This window comes from Ahaetulla prasina, chromosome 1, assembly GCF_028640845.1.
Source record: "Ahaetulla prasina isolate Xishuangbanna chromosome 1, ASM2864084v1, whole genome shotgun sequence".
NCBI lineage: Eukaryota > Metazoa > Chordata > Lepidosauria > Squamata > Colubridae > Ahaetulla > Ahaetulla prasina.
This window is the reverse complement of record NC_080539.1, coordinates 27,902,162-27,921,494: the sequence shown is the minus strand read 5'-3', so window position 1 is coordinate 27,921,494 and position 19,333 is coordinate 27,902,162. Positions and strand designations below refer to the sequence as shown.

Sequence of the window (19,333 nt, the reverse complement as noted above, 5' to 3'; positions counted from 1 at the left end):
TGTTCATTTAACGGTCTGTAGAGATTCTCGGTCATCCAGGTCATTGTTGTATCAAAGGTGCTTTTTCAGGAGGCAACTGGACTTCCTTGTTGTTTTTTTTCTTTTTCTTTCTTTTGTTTTTGAAGAAACGTTTTGAAAAAAACAGGGAAGTCCAATTGCCTCCTGAAAAAGCACCTTTGGGACAGTCATTTAATGATAATTCAAAGTTAAAATGGCACTGAAAAAAGTGTTTTATGACCACTTCTCACACTTATGATCACTGCAGCATTCCCCCCCCACAGTCACATGATTAAAATTAGGGCGCTTGGCAACCAGCATGTATTTACAATGGTTGCATCATCCCAGGGTCTTGGGATTCTCATTTGCAACCTTCCTAGGGAGCAAAGATTGCAAGCAAATTAAATGGGGGAAGCCAAATTCGCTTAACTGCAAGATTCATTTAACAACTGCAGTGATTTGCTTAACAAGCAGGGTAAAAAGAGGTCATAAAATGGGGTGTGGCTCATTCTACTGCCTTCCTTAGCAATAGAAATTTCCGATGTGGTCATAAATTGAGGACTGTCTCAGAGGTGGGTTTCAGCAGGTTCTGACCAGTTCTGGAGAACTGGTAGCGGAAATTTTGAGTAATTCGGAAAACCGGTAGTAAAAATTCTGACTGGCCCCGCCCCCATCTATTCTCTGCCTCCCGAGTCCCAGCTGATTGGGAGGAAATGGGGATTTTGCAGTAACCTTCCCCTGGAGTGGGGTGAGAATAGAGATTTTACAGTATCCTTCCCCTGCCCACCAAGCTATGCCACGCCCACCAAGCCACACCCACAGAACTGGTAATAAAAAAAATTGAAACCCATCACTGGACCATCTGTATATTGTTTACTGTATACTGTATATTGTTTGGTGAACTTTCTGGAGCCAATAGGCTAGCTGCTGATGTCATTATCATAGAAAAACGTAGCAGTTGGGTCAAACAAAATGCATTAAGCTCATGTGAATATCTTTACCATGACCAACCAAATAAATGTCTCCAAGAAGTTGGAAACAGATAGGACTGAATGCTTTTCTCTTTTGGGTTCCCATCAGCATTGTGTTTGAACATGGAGAGTTCATTCTACCATTGTGCTTAACAACTATGGATAGCTCTGACTACTCTTTTAAAAAGAATGGAGTTTGAAGAGTCAAATGTAACTCTTCAGGTAGCCCCACTTTTTTCAGGCTTGCAGAAAAATATGCAAAAAAGGATTGCCTGCATGACTATCACTGATGCTATGCTCATGCAACATCTGGAATATATTTTCTGTATCATTTTCAAAGCACATAGAGCCCAATATGCAAAGGTTCCTGAAATCTATTGTAGTTCTTTTGTTTGGCTAGTCTGCCATCAATTTTTTTCCTGAATTACCTAAGTTTAGTATCGCTAAAGGCAATGCATGAATGACACTGAATAGCCCGACGACCATTGTGCAAGAGAAAGCAAACTTCTTTCTATTTTTTGTAAGCCATGGATAATTTTATCAACCTCTTTTTCCCCAATTATCTTTTTTTTCCTAAAGCATGAAAACATAAATGATTTGGCATTTTTAAGCAAAGAGATTGAGAAGTGAAATAACATAGATTGACTCTATTTGAAGAGTCAGAACTCTAGGAGTGGAGAGAAATCTCTATCTATCTATCTATCTATCTATCTATCTATCTATCTATCTATCTATCTATCCATCCTTCTCTCCACCCCTAGAATTCAGACAGCTGAATGCACAGACTGATATTGATTACAGCCCACCCTTTTCAGCATTCCATTATGCTCATATGCAGCACAAAGAGTGCCCAGAAGACCTAAGAGATGAACCAAAATTGTCCTATCATCCTGACTTCAGGTAATAGACCAGAGGAGATGGTGGAAAGCTTTTATCTAACAAAGAGGCTCTTAGAGTCCTGAAAAATAAATCCAAACCTTCTGTTTATTAGGAACAGAAGTACTGACAGCTCTTTTATATTCTACAGTCTTAAAGATTGGAGTCTCAAGGGATTGGATGTCAATAATATGCTTTTTAGCTACCGTTGATGCAATTTAAATGTACTCATGCAACATGCTAAAACCCAAAGTTAAAAAGCATCTTTGCTCTGTGCACTTCCTACCAACTATACCTTGATCACAAAACCAAGCAAGCAAATGCTATAGCTATGCAAAGAAATGAAAATAAATCTTTGGGCCTTTCCAAAGCATTGAGTTAAAATGTCAGGCCTGGAAGCCATATTACCTTGGCACCTTCAGGATCCAGGCCTGCCACAATCCTACCGTGGCAAGTTGGGAGGGGGGATTGCATGAATGAAGTAGAATTAGTCATAACAAAACTTCGCAGAGAAGTTCAAAGCCATAGTGTCTGATAGCTGTGCAGAGAAGAATGTGGAGGTTGTCTTCTGTACGTGAAGGAACTGATTGGAGCAGTGGTGGACACGTGGAAGAAGTGGGCAAGGTCTTGAACTTTCTTTTGGGTGAGGAAAACCCGGAAGATCTCAGATTCGGGTTTTCCACAGATGTGCCAATATGACATCTCTGGTAAAAGTTAGCTTTGGGGAACTGCAAGCCTCGGAGTTTGATTTCGTTGGGGGTGTTACTTGGAACCCAAACATAAAATGCTATTCACCATCATTGACTCAGTGGAATACTATATTGGTAAATAGCCTGTTACTCCACTCACTTAATGGCCTGCTTCTTTTAAATACTTTCCAAGTCACTAGCTAATAATGTTGTTCTGACTATTCATAAGAACCATGTGATAGGCAACATGATTAGTTAAGACCTCTACTCTTACTGTGTATTGGGGGGGGAGGTGAAAAACCTGCCAATCACAATACTGCCGCATAAAAGGAGTAGAGGGTGTAAAGCAAAAGTTCCAGACAAGAATGAGATCAGTTCTTGGTGATCAGTAACCTTGGGACACTGCAACCGTCACAAATTTCAAGCATCTGAATTTTGATCACATGAGCATGGGGACGTTGCAAAGTTTGTAAGTGTGAAAAATGGTCATAAGTCACATTTTTCAGTGTCATTGTAACTTTGGTCACTAAATGATCTGTTGTAAATCGAGGATTACTTGTATTCTTTATCTCACTGGGCCACTCCCCCCATCTTTCAGTGTTTTTATCTTCCACATATTAATCCCAAAGCAAGCTGTTCCAAATTATGCCTGAGTAAAGAATACATTTCATTCTTTTGTGCAAATCCAATAGAATGTTGATACATTAAAACATAAGAAAAGGGAAAGCGGGAACAAATAAAATTTAGAGAAAAGGTGCACTGATTATGTGTCATAAAGTTGTTTTTGATTCTTTGTGTCTACACTAGGAAAAAACCCCAGTGTTGTGAACATTTGCTGCCAAAGGAATATGGAGACAACTTTCACAAGGCCTTGCCCTTATTTATACTTCTTTCTCTGCAAATTTCAATTACAAATTGAAGAATTTTGTGATTTCAAAACAGAATTGGGGAATAAATTACAATAACAATTATCCACAGTGAAGAGAAAATGACTACAGGGCCATTTTCATCAAAGCTGGGTCACTCAATGAAGTTGCAGGTCTGAGATGAAGACAACACAATGCAAAATGACAATGCAGGATCTGCCATGGCAAGACAGGTGCCAACTCAGTGCCTAAATAATGATTGCCAGCTCTTAAGTAGCCATTTCTACAATTGAAATAATAAATAAATAATAACTACTAGGCTCAAATCAGAAGATATCCAATATATCAATTTGTGGAATAGCTAGTTAATATAAGAAAGGGGGAAATGAGAGGAGAGAATCCCAATCTGTTAAAGTTTATTTGTAAAGTTACAGTCCTCTGAACACACTGGGAGACTGAGAGATTTAATTTCTTAAAAGTAGAATATTAATTAAGAGTAAGATTCCTCCTCCTTTGAGGATGAAATGACAACAGGCCGTCTTCCCTGAGTTTTAAAGATACCATTCCCCATTTCTCTGCTAGGCACTGGAAGGGTTTGTTTGTTAATGAGGCCACCATGATGAGGCCTCTCTCTTTGAGAGGGAAAACTGACCTTACTTTAAGCAGAGGAACTTCCTTCCAAGCTGCAATGTTTTCTATATTTCTTTTTCCTTTCAAAACTTCATTATCCATTTTATTTAGGATCCTGTTTCCAAAAGTGGACAACCATAAGTTTCCAGATCAGTTATGATAAGATCTCCTATGTCTTTTTAACCAATACAATCTATTAGTCAGAGAGTCAGACGCTTCCTACACCCTCTGCAGCTACAAATGACAAAAGATCTGCATACTCTCTTTATTAAAGTCATTTTGTCTTATGATGGGTGTATTTAAAAAATAGACCCTTTGTCATATGTAGCCATCTTCTCCTAAAATCAGAGCCTTATTCCATCTATAGTAGTTGAGTACTGGCCTTTATATCTTGCTCAAGGTGGCTGTTTCCCAGGAGGATGGTTTGATTTGAAACATTTGAATAACCACTAGCTTTGTCATGATATTGATAGTTGGTTTTGACTTAGCACAGGATCGGCAATGTTGACCTTCTAGGTTAATGGTTCTCAATCTGTGGGCCGCAGATTCAGGTGGCCAGACTGAAGTGGCCTCAATCTGTGGTCCACCTGGGGTGGCCACAATGACACAGGAGGTCCCTCAAAGTCCTGAAGAAATGTTATGATTTCAATCTTGAATTAAGTCTTGGGGGTCCATAGCCATGATCCATAACCACAAAATGTATTTAAAGGGGTTCCATAGTGAGGAAAAGATTGAGAACCACTGTTTTAGGTCTCTGGGGAGGATTTAAAGAAAGGAATGGAAGCAGGCGGCTTCCCAGAGGCAACCATTCTAGTCCCACTAGTAAAGCAATGTGAAAACTGGAAAAAAAGACCCCCCAAAAAGATCTATCAGAATGATATAGACAGTCACCTTCCCTTAAGTTCTCTTGAGAAGAGAGATTCAGATATAACATTATGGCATACACAGGATTTGTATGACTGCAGAGAAATTCTCTAGCTCATAGAGAGAGATTCTCTGTTTTTATACAGTATTAAATGTTAAGGAAATGATAATTTGTGATGGGCTATAGGTTGTGTACAATTGACTTGGGGTGCCCGAACTCAATCACTGGGATTTGTAAAGCACAGTTTATGGGAGATCATTGCGGGCTTTGGATGGCATCCAGTCTCTTAAATGTTCATATATATAGGTCTTTGGTTGTTCGGGTTTTCTCCCGTGTAAGATTGGAAGTGTCTTGGCGACGTTTCGACGAAGTCTCATTCGTCATCTTCAGGCTTCAGCTTCGTGCTTCTGGGAGCAATGTGTGATCGCAGCTGTTTCTTCCTTTTAACTGCTGGAGGGGGTTTGAACTGATTGGGTGGGAGCTTGGCTGTGCTCTGATTGGATGGGGGTTTTTCTGTGCTCTGATTGGCTGGGGGTGTGTCCTGTGTTGGTGGGGGCTTGGTTGTGCTCAGTCTAGTCTGTGCTGCAGGGGGATTAGATACAAACCCCCTCCAGCAGTTAAAAGGAAGAAACAGCTGCGATCACACATTGCTCCCAGAAGCACGAAGCTGAAGCCTGAAGATGACGAATGAGACTTCGTCGAAACGTCGCCAAGACACTTCCAATTTTACACGGGAGAAAACCCGAACAACCAAAGACCTATATATATATATATATATATATATATATATATATATATATATGTATGTATGTATGTATGTATGTATGTATGTATGTATGTATGTATGTATATGTATATATGTATTTGTTTTCTGAGGTTTTCGCGGGTGTTTGTATGTAGGTCTTTGGTTATTCGGGTTTTCTCCCGCGTAAAATTGGAAGTGTCTTGGCGAAGTGTCTTGACGTCGCCAAGACACTTCCAATTTTATGCGGGAGAAAACCCGAATAACCAAAGACCTGTATATATGTATATATGTATATATGTATATATGTATATATGTATATATGTATATATGTATATATGTATATATATATGTATGTATGTATGTATGTATGTATGTATGTATGTATGTATGTATGTATGTATATAGGAGAAGGAAGAAGTATTGTGTGTATTCTCTGCCTAGAGTTATTTGAAAAAAAATAATAAAGGCAGGAATATATCCTTTATTTTTTTTTCATATAACTCTAGGCAAAGAATATACACAATACTCCTTCCTTCTCCTATTTTCCCACAACAACCCTATGTGGTAAACATCACCCAGTTGGCTTACATGGCTAAGGAGGGACTGAAACGGGGGTGAAATTCAGCCGGTTCTGAAGAACCAGTAGAGGAAATTTTGAGTAGTTTGAAGAACCAGCAAATACCACCTCTGGCTGGCCCCAGAGTGGGGTGGGAATGGAGATTTTGCAATATCCTTCTCACAGGAGGGAATGGGGATTTGCAGTATCCTTCCCCTGGAGTGGGGCGGGAATGGAGATTTTGCAGTATCCTTTCCCTGCCACGCCCACCAAGCCACACCATGCCCACCAAGCCACGCCCACAGAACCAGTAGTAAAAAAAATTGAATTTCACCACTGAAACTCACAGTCTCCTCTTTCTAGCCTTTGGGCTTTATGCTTTGCTGTTATGTTTTTAACAGCTTTAATTTCATAGTTTGTAGAGTGAGTGCCGTACTAAATAATCCAGACCAAGATTCATTGATCAAATCATAATTAAATCAAAATTATCACATTGTATGAACCCAGGCAGAGTTTCCTCTAACTGGCAGGCTATTTGATAATTAATTCATGGTTTTTAATTGCAGGTGACATGGATTAAATTTGGGGTCATCTATATGTAAATTAAATCTGCTGTCTGTAAATTCTGGGCCTTTCATGAGAAAGCTACCATCAATACACTGCACTGGGGACCGTCCCATTAAAGACACAAAGGAAAACACCTTCTATTTTTTCTCTATAAACTTCATAAATTGGTGAACTTCCCAACCATATTCCTCCCCAGTCATCTTCTTTTCATAAACTGAAATTCACTAATACTTTAATCTTCCCTCACAGAGACAGGCAAATGAAAGTTACCATCCTTCAGCCCTGAATAATTTATAATTTAAAGTGTAGAAAAAGCAAGACTATTTAATATCTCACAAGCAGGCATCACATTCATGTTAAAAGCAGGTTTTTTCCCCACCAATGTAGCATAGTGGTTAAGGTATTAGGCTTATACTAGGAGACCTGATTTTAAATTCCTATTTCACTACAGTGATTTGGAGACCATCACTGAATTAGTTTTCTAGATGTTTCTATGATTCAATTTTTAATCAAGATCCTATGCCAGGGGTGTCAAACTCACATCCTCACATTGTCATCACATGACGCATCCGCCAACAAATGGATTGAAGCAGTAACCCTGTTTAGTGTATTGGGGAAAATCAGCTGCTCGCTCTCTCTCTGTCCAACTTATTTCACAGGGTTTTTGTTGGGAAATAAATGGAAAGTGTTAAGTTCGGGAAGTAACGAGGCTGGAGGCCAGGGTAGTGACAACAGCTCTTTAATATAGGGTGAACCCAGCAACAGGCTAGGGGAAAAACCTCTCCTTTTATACAGTTCTGCAGGAGGCTTCGTCCAATCAGCAACGTGCTGATTTCCCGCTCAAATATTTAAAGGTACAACTGTTAATACATAACACTCCTCCCCTCCCAGAAAACACTTTGTCTCTATTTACATATTTATTTACATGTTATTTTTAAATGTCACATAAATAACCTGGGCGTCTCCTAGTTCTTTCTGACCTCGCGGTTCAGTTCTGGGTGGTGTTTTGAGCTGGTCGGAGGGCTGTTTTCTCCTCCCAGCTCTTTCTCTGGGCCATCGGGCTCTGGATTATTGGCCGACTCTTTTCTTGGCCATCCGGCCTTGGATTAATTTTGGAATTTTCCTGCTGTTTCCCTCGGGACCTGATGGCGTCGCTGGAACTCTGGGACCTCAGCTAAGTCTTGCGCCTCCCGGGTCATTGTCAGCTGTGGATTCAAAGTGGTATTGGTCATTACCTGTCTCTGTTGGTTTGGTTTGGTCAGTTATTCGTTTCCTTAACTGATCTATGTGGCGCCGCCACACTCGGTTGTCTGGTAGCTCTACCACGTCGATTTTGGGCCTGTTATCTTTGTTACTTGTCCTGCGACCCAACTAGGGCCGTCCCCATAGTTTCGGGCCCACACCGTCGCCTATGCTCATTTCCTTGTCTTTTCTAGTTCCCCTTGTAACCCTCGGGTGTGTAATGGGGTTCAAGCAGTCAAGTGGGCACCGGAGTTTCCGTCCCATTAGCAATTCGGCTGGGCTTTTCCAGTGGCTGTGCTTGGGGTTCTGTGCTGGACGGCTAGGAAAAAGTCTATTTTGTTTGCCAGTCACCTGGCTTGAGCCTGGACAATGCCTCCTTAGCGCTCCGGACGGAGCGCTCTGCAAGGCCATTCGGCGCAGGGTGGAAAGGCGCAGAGAGGGCATGTCGGATGCCTTCCTCTGCCAGGTACTCTTCAAACTGGGCTGCCGTGGTGGGGCCCATTGTCGGACACCAGAGTGTCCGGCAACCCGTGAGTTGCGAATAGGTGGCGCAGTGTTGCGATTACTGCTTCGGCCGTGGTGGACTTCATGAGTATGATCTCCAACCATTTGGAAAATGCATCACCACCACTAGGAACGTTTGGCCGTGAAAGGGCCAGCAAAGTCAATGTGGATTCTTGACCAGGCCCTTGGGGCTTTTCCCATTCTCTGACTGGGGCTGTTGGGGGTAGCGGTCTGGACTCTTGGCAAGCTTGGCATTTCCCTACCCTCTCAGCAATCTCTGCATCCATGAGTGGCCACCATACATAGCTTCTAGCTAACCCCTTCATCCTTACGATGCCTGGGTGACCCTCGTGGAGGAGGTCCAATACCTTGCCCCTTAACTTACAGGAATTATTACACGATCACCCCATAACAGGCACCCCTTGAGCCGAGAGCTCATCACGTTTCTTAACAAATTCTTTGAACCGTTCACGCGCAGCGGCCACCCTCTGTACCCAACCGGTACAGTCCTTAACACAATGTCGGTATGATGCCGAGCCACTTCCTTTGATGTGACTGGGCCAGAGTCAACAGTCAATAAGGAGGATGGGTGTCCCGGAGTGGGGTCTTGATCGCCCCTGGCAGTGGGCATCGGCTCAACGCGTCTGCATGCCCCACTTCTTTCCCGGTCGATGCTGCAGCTTATGCGAATAAGCGGCTAAAATATAGTCCATCGGGTCAAGCGTGGCGAAAGTGCCACAGGCGTTGGCGATCGCCAGCCAGTAATCCTAGTAGCGGTCTGTGGTCAGTCACGATTTCAAAATTCCGCCCAAAGACATACTCATGGAATTTTTTGACCCCTGATACAATGGCTAGTGCTTCTTTGTCTAATTGGCTGTAGTTCCTCTCTGGGAGGACATCGTTCTAGAGTAGAACGCTATAGGGCTTCTGTGCGTTTGAAGTCTATGGCTGAGTACAGCCCCACCCATAAGGGGATGCGCGCATGAAACCAGCACTAGGGGTAGTGAGTCGTGATATTGGATGAGCAGGCTATCACTTGAGAGCAGGTTCTTTACTGCTTCAAAAGCCCTATTTTCTGACTTTCCCCAAGACCAAACAGTATTTTTCCCTAAGAGCCTATGCAGCGGTTCCGCAACGGTTGCTTTGTTCTTTAAAAAGACCGTGTTAAAATTAACCAATCCCAGGAATGCCTGCAGCTCTGCTTTGTTTTTGGGCGCTGGAGCCTTCCTAATTGCCTTAACCTTGCTCTCAGTAGGGTGAATTCCTTTCTTGTCTATCCGGTAGCCCAAGAAATCGACGGATTCGACCCCTATCTGGCATTTATTTGTCTTGACTTTTAATCCGGCTGTCCGGAAAATGCTCAAGACCTTTCTTAACCGCTCCCCCAATTCCTCCATGTTTTCCCCTGAAATTAGGACATCATCGAAGTAGGGAACTACCCCTGGGAGCCCTTGCAGTAGTCGTTCCATCAGATTTTGGAACAGCCCTGGTGCCACACTAACCCCAAATTGCAATCGGGTGCACTTGAAGGCCCCCTGTGCGTCACAATCGTTTGGGCTTCAGCTGTCGCGGGTCTACTGGCAGTTGTTGGTAGGCTTGGGCCAAGTCTAACTTTGCAAAGACTTGCCCTTGCCCCAAAGAGTGCAATGTTGCACCACGGAACCTGGTACGCTTTTCTGTAAGGCTTTGTTAAGCGTCGCCTTGTAGTCAGCGCAAATTCTAATTGACCCGTCCGGTTTGATGGGGGTGACGATTGGCGTCTCCCACTTTGCGTGATCGACTGGCACCAAAATCCCCTGATTTATGAGCTTGTCCAGCTCCTTATCGATTTTTGGTTTTAGGGCAAAAGGGACTCTCCTCGCCTTAAGCCTAATGGGGGCTACCTGGGGGTCTAAGGTGAAGGAAATAGGGGTCCCTTGTACTTGCCCAGGCAGTCCTTGAAGACATCTTCGAACTCGTTAAAGAGAATGTCTTTCAAATTGCAGTCACTTCTGTAGATGCCAGTCACTCCCATGCCCAGGGCACGAAACCAGTCTAGTCCCAACAGACTGGGCAGAGTTCCTTCGGCGATCGTGATGGGCAGGGTCTTCTTGTGAGGCCGTGCACTCGGACGGAGGTGGTCCCTGGAACAGGGATGCGATTCCCCTGGTAGTCGTGGACACGTAGTCGTTGTGCTTGCAGGTGGCGCTTCGCGACGGACGGCAGCGACTTCGCCAAAGTGTCCCAGGACATGATGGTGATCGCTGATCCCGTGTCTACTTCAAGCCGGCACCGACTCCCTCTATTTTTGGCTGGTGAAGATCTTCTTCTCCACTTTGGTCGAGGCGCGGCCTATGACCACCGTTGTTTGGTTGGAATCCGCGCCTTTTTTGTTTGAGCCAATCGCGGGTCGCTTTGCCGATTCCGCGCTCTGATTGGCCGATTTGAATTTTCGGCGGGAAGGTTGGGCGCTCGACAAACTTGAGCTAGGTGCCCTTTCTTCCCACACCGACATGTCGCATCTTTAAATTTGCAGCGTTGGCGCTGGTGTTGACCCGCAGCTTCCGCATTCATCTCGGTCCCCTTTGTCGTTTCGGTGCGGCAGACCCTTCCTCGTCTTCACCGTCGGATTCGGTCTGAACCTCCTCCTGGTGTACTGGCGTTGCCTTGGCGCTTCGCCTTTTGGGGGAAGAGGCTTCTGTAGCGTCTCTGCGCTTGGGATGACATCTCATGTGCTCTGGCCGTCCAGGCGTTGGCAGTGTAGGTTGCTCTTTGCTAGCAGCCGTCGCCAAGCGATGTCTTTTGACCCCTCGGATGAGTTGCTCGAGAGCACCTCGTCTAGATCACGGTATCCGCAGTCCTTGACGCTCTTCTCCAGGGCGGCCATGTAATCACCGATAGACTCGCCTCCATCTGTCTTCGCTCCCGAATTCAAACCGCCGCACATATTTAGACGGTGTTGGGGCAAAGTGGTTCCTTAGCAAAGTCTGTAAGGTTGGCCACGACACCGACTGCAACGGTGTTGGCTCTGCCAGGCTTCGCGATGTCAATGACCTCCGGACCGCAGTGGCTTAAGAAATAAGCCCTTTTTCGGTTGTCGGGAACTCCGTGCAGTTCGTTGGCTTCTGAAACTTTCGAAACGGGTCATATCGTCCCCATTTCTCCTTAGCCGGGTCGACGGTGCAGGTGGAGTGTAACTGGCCATCTCGCCTTTTCTGCCCTGGATTTGCTGGGTTGGTCTATCGTGCTTCAGCTCGGTTCTGGTTCTCCTCAGCCTCGAGATCCCACCTTCGCCAATGTTAAGTTCGAAATACGAGGCTGGAGGCCAGGGTAGTGACAACAGCTCTTTAATATAGGGTGAACCCAGCAACAGGCTAGGGGAAAAACCTCTCCTTTTATACAGTTCTGCAGGAGGCTTCGTCCAATCAGCAACGTGCTGATTTCCCGCTCAAATATTTAAAGGTACAACTGTTAATACATAACAGAAAGGGACTCTCCACCCATGTAAGCCATCTTACAAGAATGGTGGGTTGGTAATAAAAATGTGCAGAATGGCTCTACAGGTAGTCCTTGACTTACAACAGTTCATTTGAAGTTGTACAGACCATTCAAAGTTACAATGGTACTGAACAAAATGACATATGAACTTTTTTCACACTTATGACCATTGCAGCTTCTCCATGGTCACGTGATCAAAATTCAGACGCTTGGCAACTGACTCATATTTATGATGGTTGCAGTATCCCAGGGTCATGTGATCACCTTTTGCAACCATCTCACATGCAAAGTCAATGGGGAAGCCAGATTCACTAAGCAACTGTGTCACTAACTTAACAATTGCAGTGATTCAACTGTGGCAAGAAAAGAGATAAAATGAGGCAAAACTCACTTAACTGTCTCACTTAGCAACTTTTGGGCTCAAATGTGGTCGTAAGTCAAGGACTGCCTGTATTAGCTCATCTACCTCAATGATGATTATAGCAAATCTACACTTTCTGCAAGGATCTTCACTGGTCCCCTTTGCAGATGCCAAATAGCGGTAAAGGAACTTCTAATGCAAAGCAACTACTACTTCCATTTTCTAACATGTCAACATCAAAACCTCACATGATAACGTCTGAAAGGTGTTTTTTTCAAAAGGCAACTTGACTGTTTTTTTCCTTTGAGGAAGAAAAAGACAATTCACTTCTCATCCAAGAAGCTTGATCAGTTGAAACTTCTTGGATGAGAAGAAAAATGTTTTGTTCTTCCTCCTCAAAGAAAAAAACAGTCCAGTTGTCTTTTGAAACAGCACCTTTCAGACAACTATGACCTGGATGACTGAGAATCTCCACAGACATTCACATGATAATGCCTACATTTACCAAACAAAGGTAAAGTTGCCCAGGCCACAGAACTTGTGGAAAAATATCAAAAGGGCTCTGGATGTTCAATGTACACATTATATGTGAACTGCAAGGCGGGTGGCATATAAGATAGATAGATAGATAGATAGATAGATAGATAGATAGATAGATAGATAGATAGATAGATAGATAGATAGACAGACAGACACAGACAGACAGACAGACAGACATGATGGATGGATGGATGGATGGATGGATGGATGGATGGATGGATAGATAGATATAGATAGATAGGATAGGATAGGATAGGATAGGATAGGATAGGATAGGATAGGATAGGATAGGATAGGATAGGATAGGATAGGACAGGATGGATGCTTGGTTTTATTGGCTTGTGTAACAGATGGGATGCAGGGAGGGGAAGCCAGACCCTCCCTATTCAGCTGCTTCCTTTCAAAAGTCAGAGTTTCTCACTGAAAACAAGCAACTTGGTCACAGAATTAAATCTGAGGAATAATGCTACATTATTTACAACTGCCAGTTGCAGTCATATGTTGTGCTAATTCCTAATCTCTTTTATAGGGCAACGTAGCCATGGGTTATGGAGTAGTTTGTGGCTTGAGGAGAAAGCAATCCATGGCTCTCCAAATGTTGATGAATTCAGCATTGCTCAGTATTTGCTCCACCAACTTGGTTATCATATTTCAGCACGATCTGGAGGACTGCAGATTGCAGCAGCATATCATGCACACCCAGCAACCACTCTGCTTCGACTTCATTTACAACAAAGACAGAAAAGGTCAGTTGATCTTGGATTAACACCTGGAGGGAGCTATTGGACACTCATCCTGGAAGAAGGCAATACCAAAATATTTGTATAACACTGCAAACTACTTAGAAAACTACATGTCTTAACCACACTAAGTGGAACCATCCCTATTTGTAAAATCACAGCCTCCTCTTTGCTACCTTCATAAAAATTTTAGAAGCCTCTTGATAAACAAGCCAAGTCAAAAGCATTATCTGAGTAATAGTTCTCCAAATATATTAAGTTGGGGGGCACATTTACAAAAATAGCTGCTAAAGGGGCTAATTCACAAAATAGTTGCCAGCATGCCCAGAAATATCTGTGTGGTTACTAAAAGTTGACCTTGGTTTTATGGCACATAAACATCATTATCCTCCTCTTTAATATTTTCATCGTCAACTATAAGGCTAAGTTTCCATGAATATGCTTTTCTTATGTAGGAGACTATAACTGCATAATGAAATTATGCCGGGATAGCTCAGGCAATAGAGAAGCCTGTTATTAGAACACAAAGCCTGCAATTACTGCAGGTTCGAGCCCGGCCCAAGGTTGACTCAGCCTTCCACCCTTTATAAGGTAGGTAAAATGAGGACCCAGATTGTTGGGGGGGCAATAAGTTGACTTTGTAAAAAATATACAAATAGAATGAGACTATTGTAAACAAAATGTAAACAAAAAAATAATAATTGTTTGATCAGGCCAGAAGCCTCATTAATTTTGTGTCACCTAGTGGACAACCATAGATGTTCATGTAAGCATGGACAGTAGGATAATCATCTTCCACTCTGCTCCTTAATAAATGATTCTAGAGCACTATTTCTCAACCTTGGCAAGTTTAAGATGGGTGGATCTATGCTGTTTGAAGAATTCTAGGAATATAACTCTGTCCATCTTAAACAACTCAAGGTTGAGAAACTCTGCTCTAGAGGAAGTAAGCAGCCATTAACACTCGTTGATTAATCACAAATCTACTCTTTTAAAACTGCCAAAATTGGACAGTGAAACCCACAGCTTAACGGTACATTTGGTAAATAAATTTTTCTTTTAATCGGTACTCAATCTCCAGAATCTTGTCCTAATGGTTTCAATGAGTACTAACATTGTGATGGAAGGAGAAAAACTCTGTCTCTTATTTTTCACACTATCCATTAGTTTTTTTATAACCTGTCATGCCCTCTTGTGGGTATGTGTATGAGCTTTAAAGTTAGCATTGACTCCTGGTGACTGCCTAGACAAATCCATGCAGTGTTCTGGCAAGACTTTTTGGAAGTTGGTTTCCCATTGTCTCCTTCCTAGTACTAAGAGAGAACGACTGGCCCAAAGTCACCCAGTTCACATTGTACCTAAGGCAGGATTAGAACTCACGGTCTTCCGGTTTCTAGCCTGAGGCCTTAATTACACAAACTAGTGCTTATCTCTTTATTTTCCAGTCAACCCGTAACAATTTTTTTCTATGTTGCTTATTTTTCAAGTCAGCAATTTCATATTTGCATTCTGAAGCACAGAATTATTTTTAATTTGCCAATTTATATATAATCTCATCTGTTGTTGCCTCTGTTGAACCGCCATACCGGCATCTCTTGTACATTCAGCAGCAAAACCAGAAGTGAATGATTCATTAATTTTTTTCTGCAATTTTCACTTTAAAGCTTCAGGTTAGTCAGATTCTTTCTTCAAATATAATTAAATGGGTTTTTAAAAATTGTCTTAACTATCGTTTGTATATGGCTCTCAGTATATTATCTTGTACCTTTACTGACTGTTTATATTGCTTTTGCCAAAATTTATAGGGGGTTTGTACTAATCTGGGAAAATTTCCATTATTTGAAGGAAGATTTCTTCTTTTTAACAGCTTCTTGGATTTTATATGGCACCTTTCCAGATCCAGAGTGCATATTCCAGAGCTCAGAAGCATTCTGGATTTAATTCCAAATATGCACTTTAGTATCTGAAATGAAATTAGTCTGTAACTCTTTAAAAGAACCACATTTTTCCCCTGCATCAGTGGCTGCTCTCTAAAGCTACTACATGGTCCTAGGAAATGATTTGCTTTGGATGGTCATTAAAGAGAGATCCAAGCTAGAACTACGCAGAAAGTAGTTCTGACAGTGAGAACAGTTAACCGGCTTACCTCCTGAAGTTGTGGATGCTCCATCACTGGAGGTTTTCAAAAAGAGACTGGACAGCCATTTCTCCGGAAAGATATTAATTCTCATGTCTGAGCAGGGGGTTGAACTAGAAGACCTCCAAGGTCCTCTGACCCTATTATTCTATGTTTAAAGAGTTGTGGACATGCCACAATATATACTATACTTCTGACATTTCATATCGTATCTATATACGATATGAAATGTCAGAAGTATAGCATATATGTATAGGTATAGGTAGACTATTACTATTGTATAGATCTTACTAGGAAGATTTTCCTTATATTTAAACAAAGTAGCTGCTCCTTACACCTGTTACTTCTGATCCTAGTTCCTATAGCCATAACAAACAGTTCTTGACATTTCTTCCTGTTACTTCCCTTCTTGTTCCTGAATCCAATTATCATATCTGCCTTCATTTCTTTTTTTCCATATTGAACATTCCGAATCTCATTCCACAATTGTGTTTGCTCATTTAGATAGAAGCACCTTCTATGTTCAAATAGGCTTTGTTACATAACCAAACATCAAGAGGCATCAACTTCAGACACTCAGGTAGCAAACAGAATTGTAGCAATTACAGAATAGAATAGAATAGAATAGAATAGAATATAATAGAATAGAATAGAATAGAATAGAATAGAATAGAATTTTTAATTGGCCAAGTGTGATTGGACACACAAGGAATTTGTCTTGGTGCATATGCTCTCAGTGTACATAAAAGAAAAGATACGTTCATCAAGGTACAACATTTACAACACAATTTATCTTTATTATTATCCAATCAAAACGTAACATTCCAATATGAATTCCCCCTTCATTCCAGAAGTTACATAATTTTTAAAAATCAACCCATTCGATTTATGAATAAATCAATCCCCTGGATTGTCTGCTAATGAAGTAATTTCATGGTTTAAACCACTCTTGGTTGGTCTAACCAGCAATGAAATTAATAATCTATTCCTAGTTATCTGCATAAACGTACAATAGTAATATTCCATATATGTCCAGGTCTTCCAATCCTCTATTAAGCCATACCAGTATTTTCAAGAGAACAGAGTCTGAACAAAATAAAGATAATAAAACAGATTTTTTTTTGGGGGGGGGAAGACAATGCCTTTTGTGAATTTTGATAAAACACAGTGGTGCTATCCCATCATGGTCTGCTGGGAATTGCAGTTGTTAAGTGAATCACGCAATTGTTAAACAAATTTGGCTTCCCTTACTGACTTTACTTGTTGAAAGCCAGATGGGAAAGTCCCAAATGGTGACCCCTCAGGATGCATGCCGGTTTCCAAGCATACAAATTTTGATTACATGACCAAGGGAGTCGTAAGTACAAGGCAGTAAATCACATTTTTCAATGCCGTCACAACAACAGCAGACTATTGTAACTTTGAAACAGTTACTAAAACGAATGATTGTTAAGTCAAGGACTTCTTGTAAAAGCAAATTGTCTTTTGAGCAAACTCCCTTCATCCTTACAACCTTTTGAGTTTTCCAACCCTCAATTTAGTGTATCCTCTCCCTTGCTTCATTCCACTTCTCTCTCTTTATAACTGTGTTCATAGGATAGCCATCATTAATTAAGTGAATCTTGTTTCTGCTGGGTTCTTGTCCCACATAGCCCCCAAATCAGCTACACTGGCTAGGTTAATATATTATGGCAGGCTATTTTACAGTTTTTAAGGCTAGGTGAATCCAGGCCAGGGATCACATCCCCGCCACCAATTTATCCACCAAAACCCCACACTTTCAGTTCCAGGTCTTCCTTCGCTCGATCCATCCCTTCGTGATCTAGATCCATCTTCCTCTTTGCAACTCACCACCACCACCATCCGCACGTCTGCCAAAGGCTTTCCCGCCCCCGCCTCCCACGCACGCAGACAACGCACTCGCTGAAAAGATACCCAAGTGGAAGGAAGCCCACCAGCCTTTTGAGCCCAAATCTCTGCCCCTCACGTCAATAGGGGAAAGAAGAGCATCCCTCCTCTCGGCGCGCCTCCCTCCCCAGGCAGATGATACAGGCGCACCCAGCTTCGGAAAAAAGGAGATGGTAGCCACTGCAGGCAGCCTCCCCCGCCCGTCCTCTTCCTAGCGCTTGCTCGCTTTTCCCATTGACGGGGCGTCCCTCCGGATACCGAAGCAAAGCAGCTGTCTCAGGCGGAGAACCGCCTGTTGCCGCGCCAGGGCCGCCGTCTGGCCGCCTCCTTCCCCCTTCCCTCCTCCCTCCAGCCTCAGTCGTTCGGTCCGAATTACTCACCGTGCGCAGCTCCTGCGTCCGGTCCTTCATCGTGCTCGCTTCTCCTCCTGGGCTGCGCTGCTCGGCTCTCCGGCACCGGGCGGACGATCAGGGGAGGAGCGGAGAGGTGGCGGGAGGCGGCACATGCGCCGGTGGTGGCGCGTCGGAGGCGGCGGCCCCTCCTTCCCCGCCCACTCGACGGGGCTGCAAGCGGCTACGATGTTCCTGCGTGGGGTGGGGGGGTGTTCCTATTCCACGTGTTCGCGACGGACTCCAACGTGTACAGTCGTTGCAGACGCTCGACGATGGGGTAGTTCCCACCTGAACGTGAATACAGGGAGCCGTCGACTTAACAACAATATATTTATTTATTTATTTATTTATTTATTTATTTATTTATTTATTTATTTGTCAATCGTATATAAGATAACAGGTAAAAGTATAAACATAATTTGGATACATGAAAAGAGTAAGTAAAAAGGAATATTAGGACAGGGGCATACACACGCGGGTGCACTTATGCACACCAAACGACCAAACTTATGCAGTAATTTACGAACATTTTTCACACTTATGATCACTGCCTCATCCCTATGATCACAATTCAGATATTTGGCAACTGACTATTATTTATGACGGTTGCAGCGTCCCACGATCATGGCATCACCTTTTGTGAGTTTTTGATAAGCAAAGTCAATGGAGAAGCCAAATTCGCTTAACAATGATGTTACTAACTTAACAATTGCAGTGATTCACTTGACAACTGTGGCAAAAAAAGGCGTAAAGTGGGGCAAAATTCACTTAACAACTGCCTCACTTAGCAACAGACATTTTGGGCTCAATTGTAGCCGTATGTTGAGGATTACCTGTACAGTAATCTTTTCCCTATGCACTCTAAACATGTTCAGAGACATCCAGTGGGTCAAGGTGTATGGCTGAACCTCATGCAGGTTTATTCCCAGTCCTACTCAGTGCAATAAGGCTTATTTTGGAACAAGTCATACTTGGATTGGAACTGGAGTTTTCCAATTAAACATAAAATTGAAGAGGGCTCCAGTTCCGTAGTTCTGTTCATGCTGTGCAAATTACAGGTGGATTTCAAACAAGGTTTCTAACAACAAAAGTTAGTCTAAAAGCATCTCAGCAGGGTTCAGCTTACGAATTATTAAGGCTGAAATGAGATGGGAGTTTATTTGCCAACCTGACAGGGACGGGGTTCATATCCCTATTTTACATAGCTCTGTTAGACCTAAATGAACTATTCCCACCCCTAAACAACTATTCCCACCCCCACCCCCCACAT

General features: G+C 42.8%; 1 protein-coding gene across 1 annotated transcript in view; it reads right to left on the bottom strand.

The window, feature by feature from the left end:
- Positions 1–18,135, bottom strand: part of STX1A (syntaxin 1A) — a 72,896-nt gene extending 54,761 nt beyond the window's left edge. The window contains exon 1 of the mRNA XM_058164575.1: positions 18,052–18,135. Within this exon, the coding sequence (XP_058020558.1) occupies positions 18,052–18,081 (30 nt within the window). The 5' untranslated portion in view covers positions 18,082–18,135. The remainder of the gene's footprint in view (positions 1–18,051) is intronic.
- Between the last annotated feature and the right edge of the window lie 1,198 nt (positions 18,136–19,333).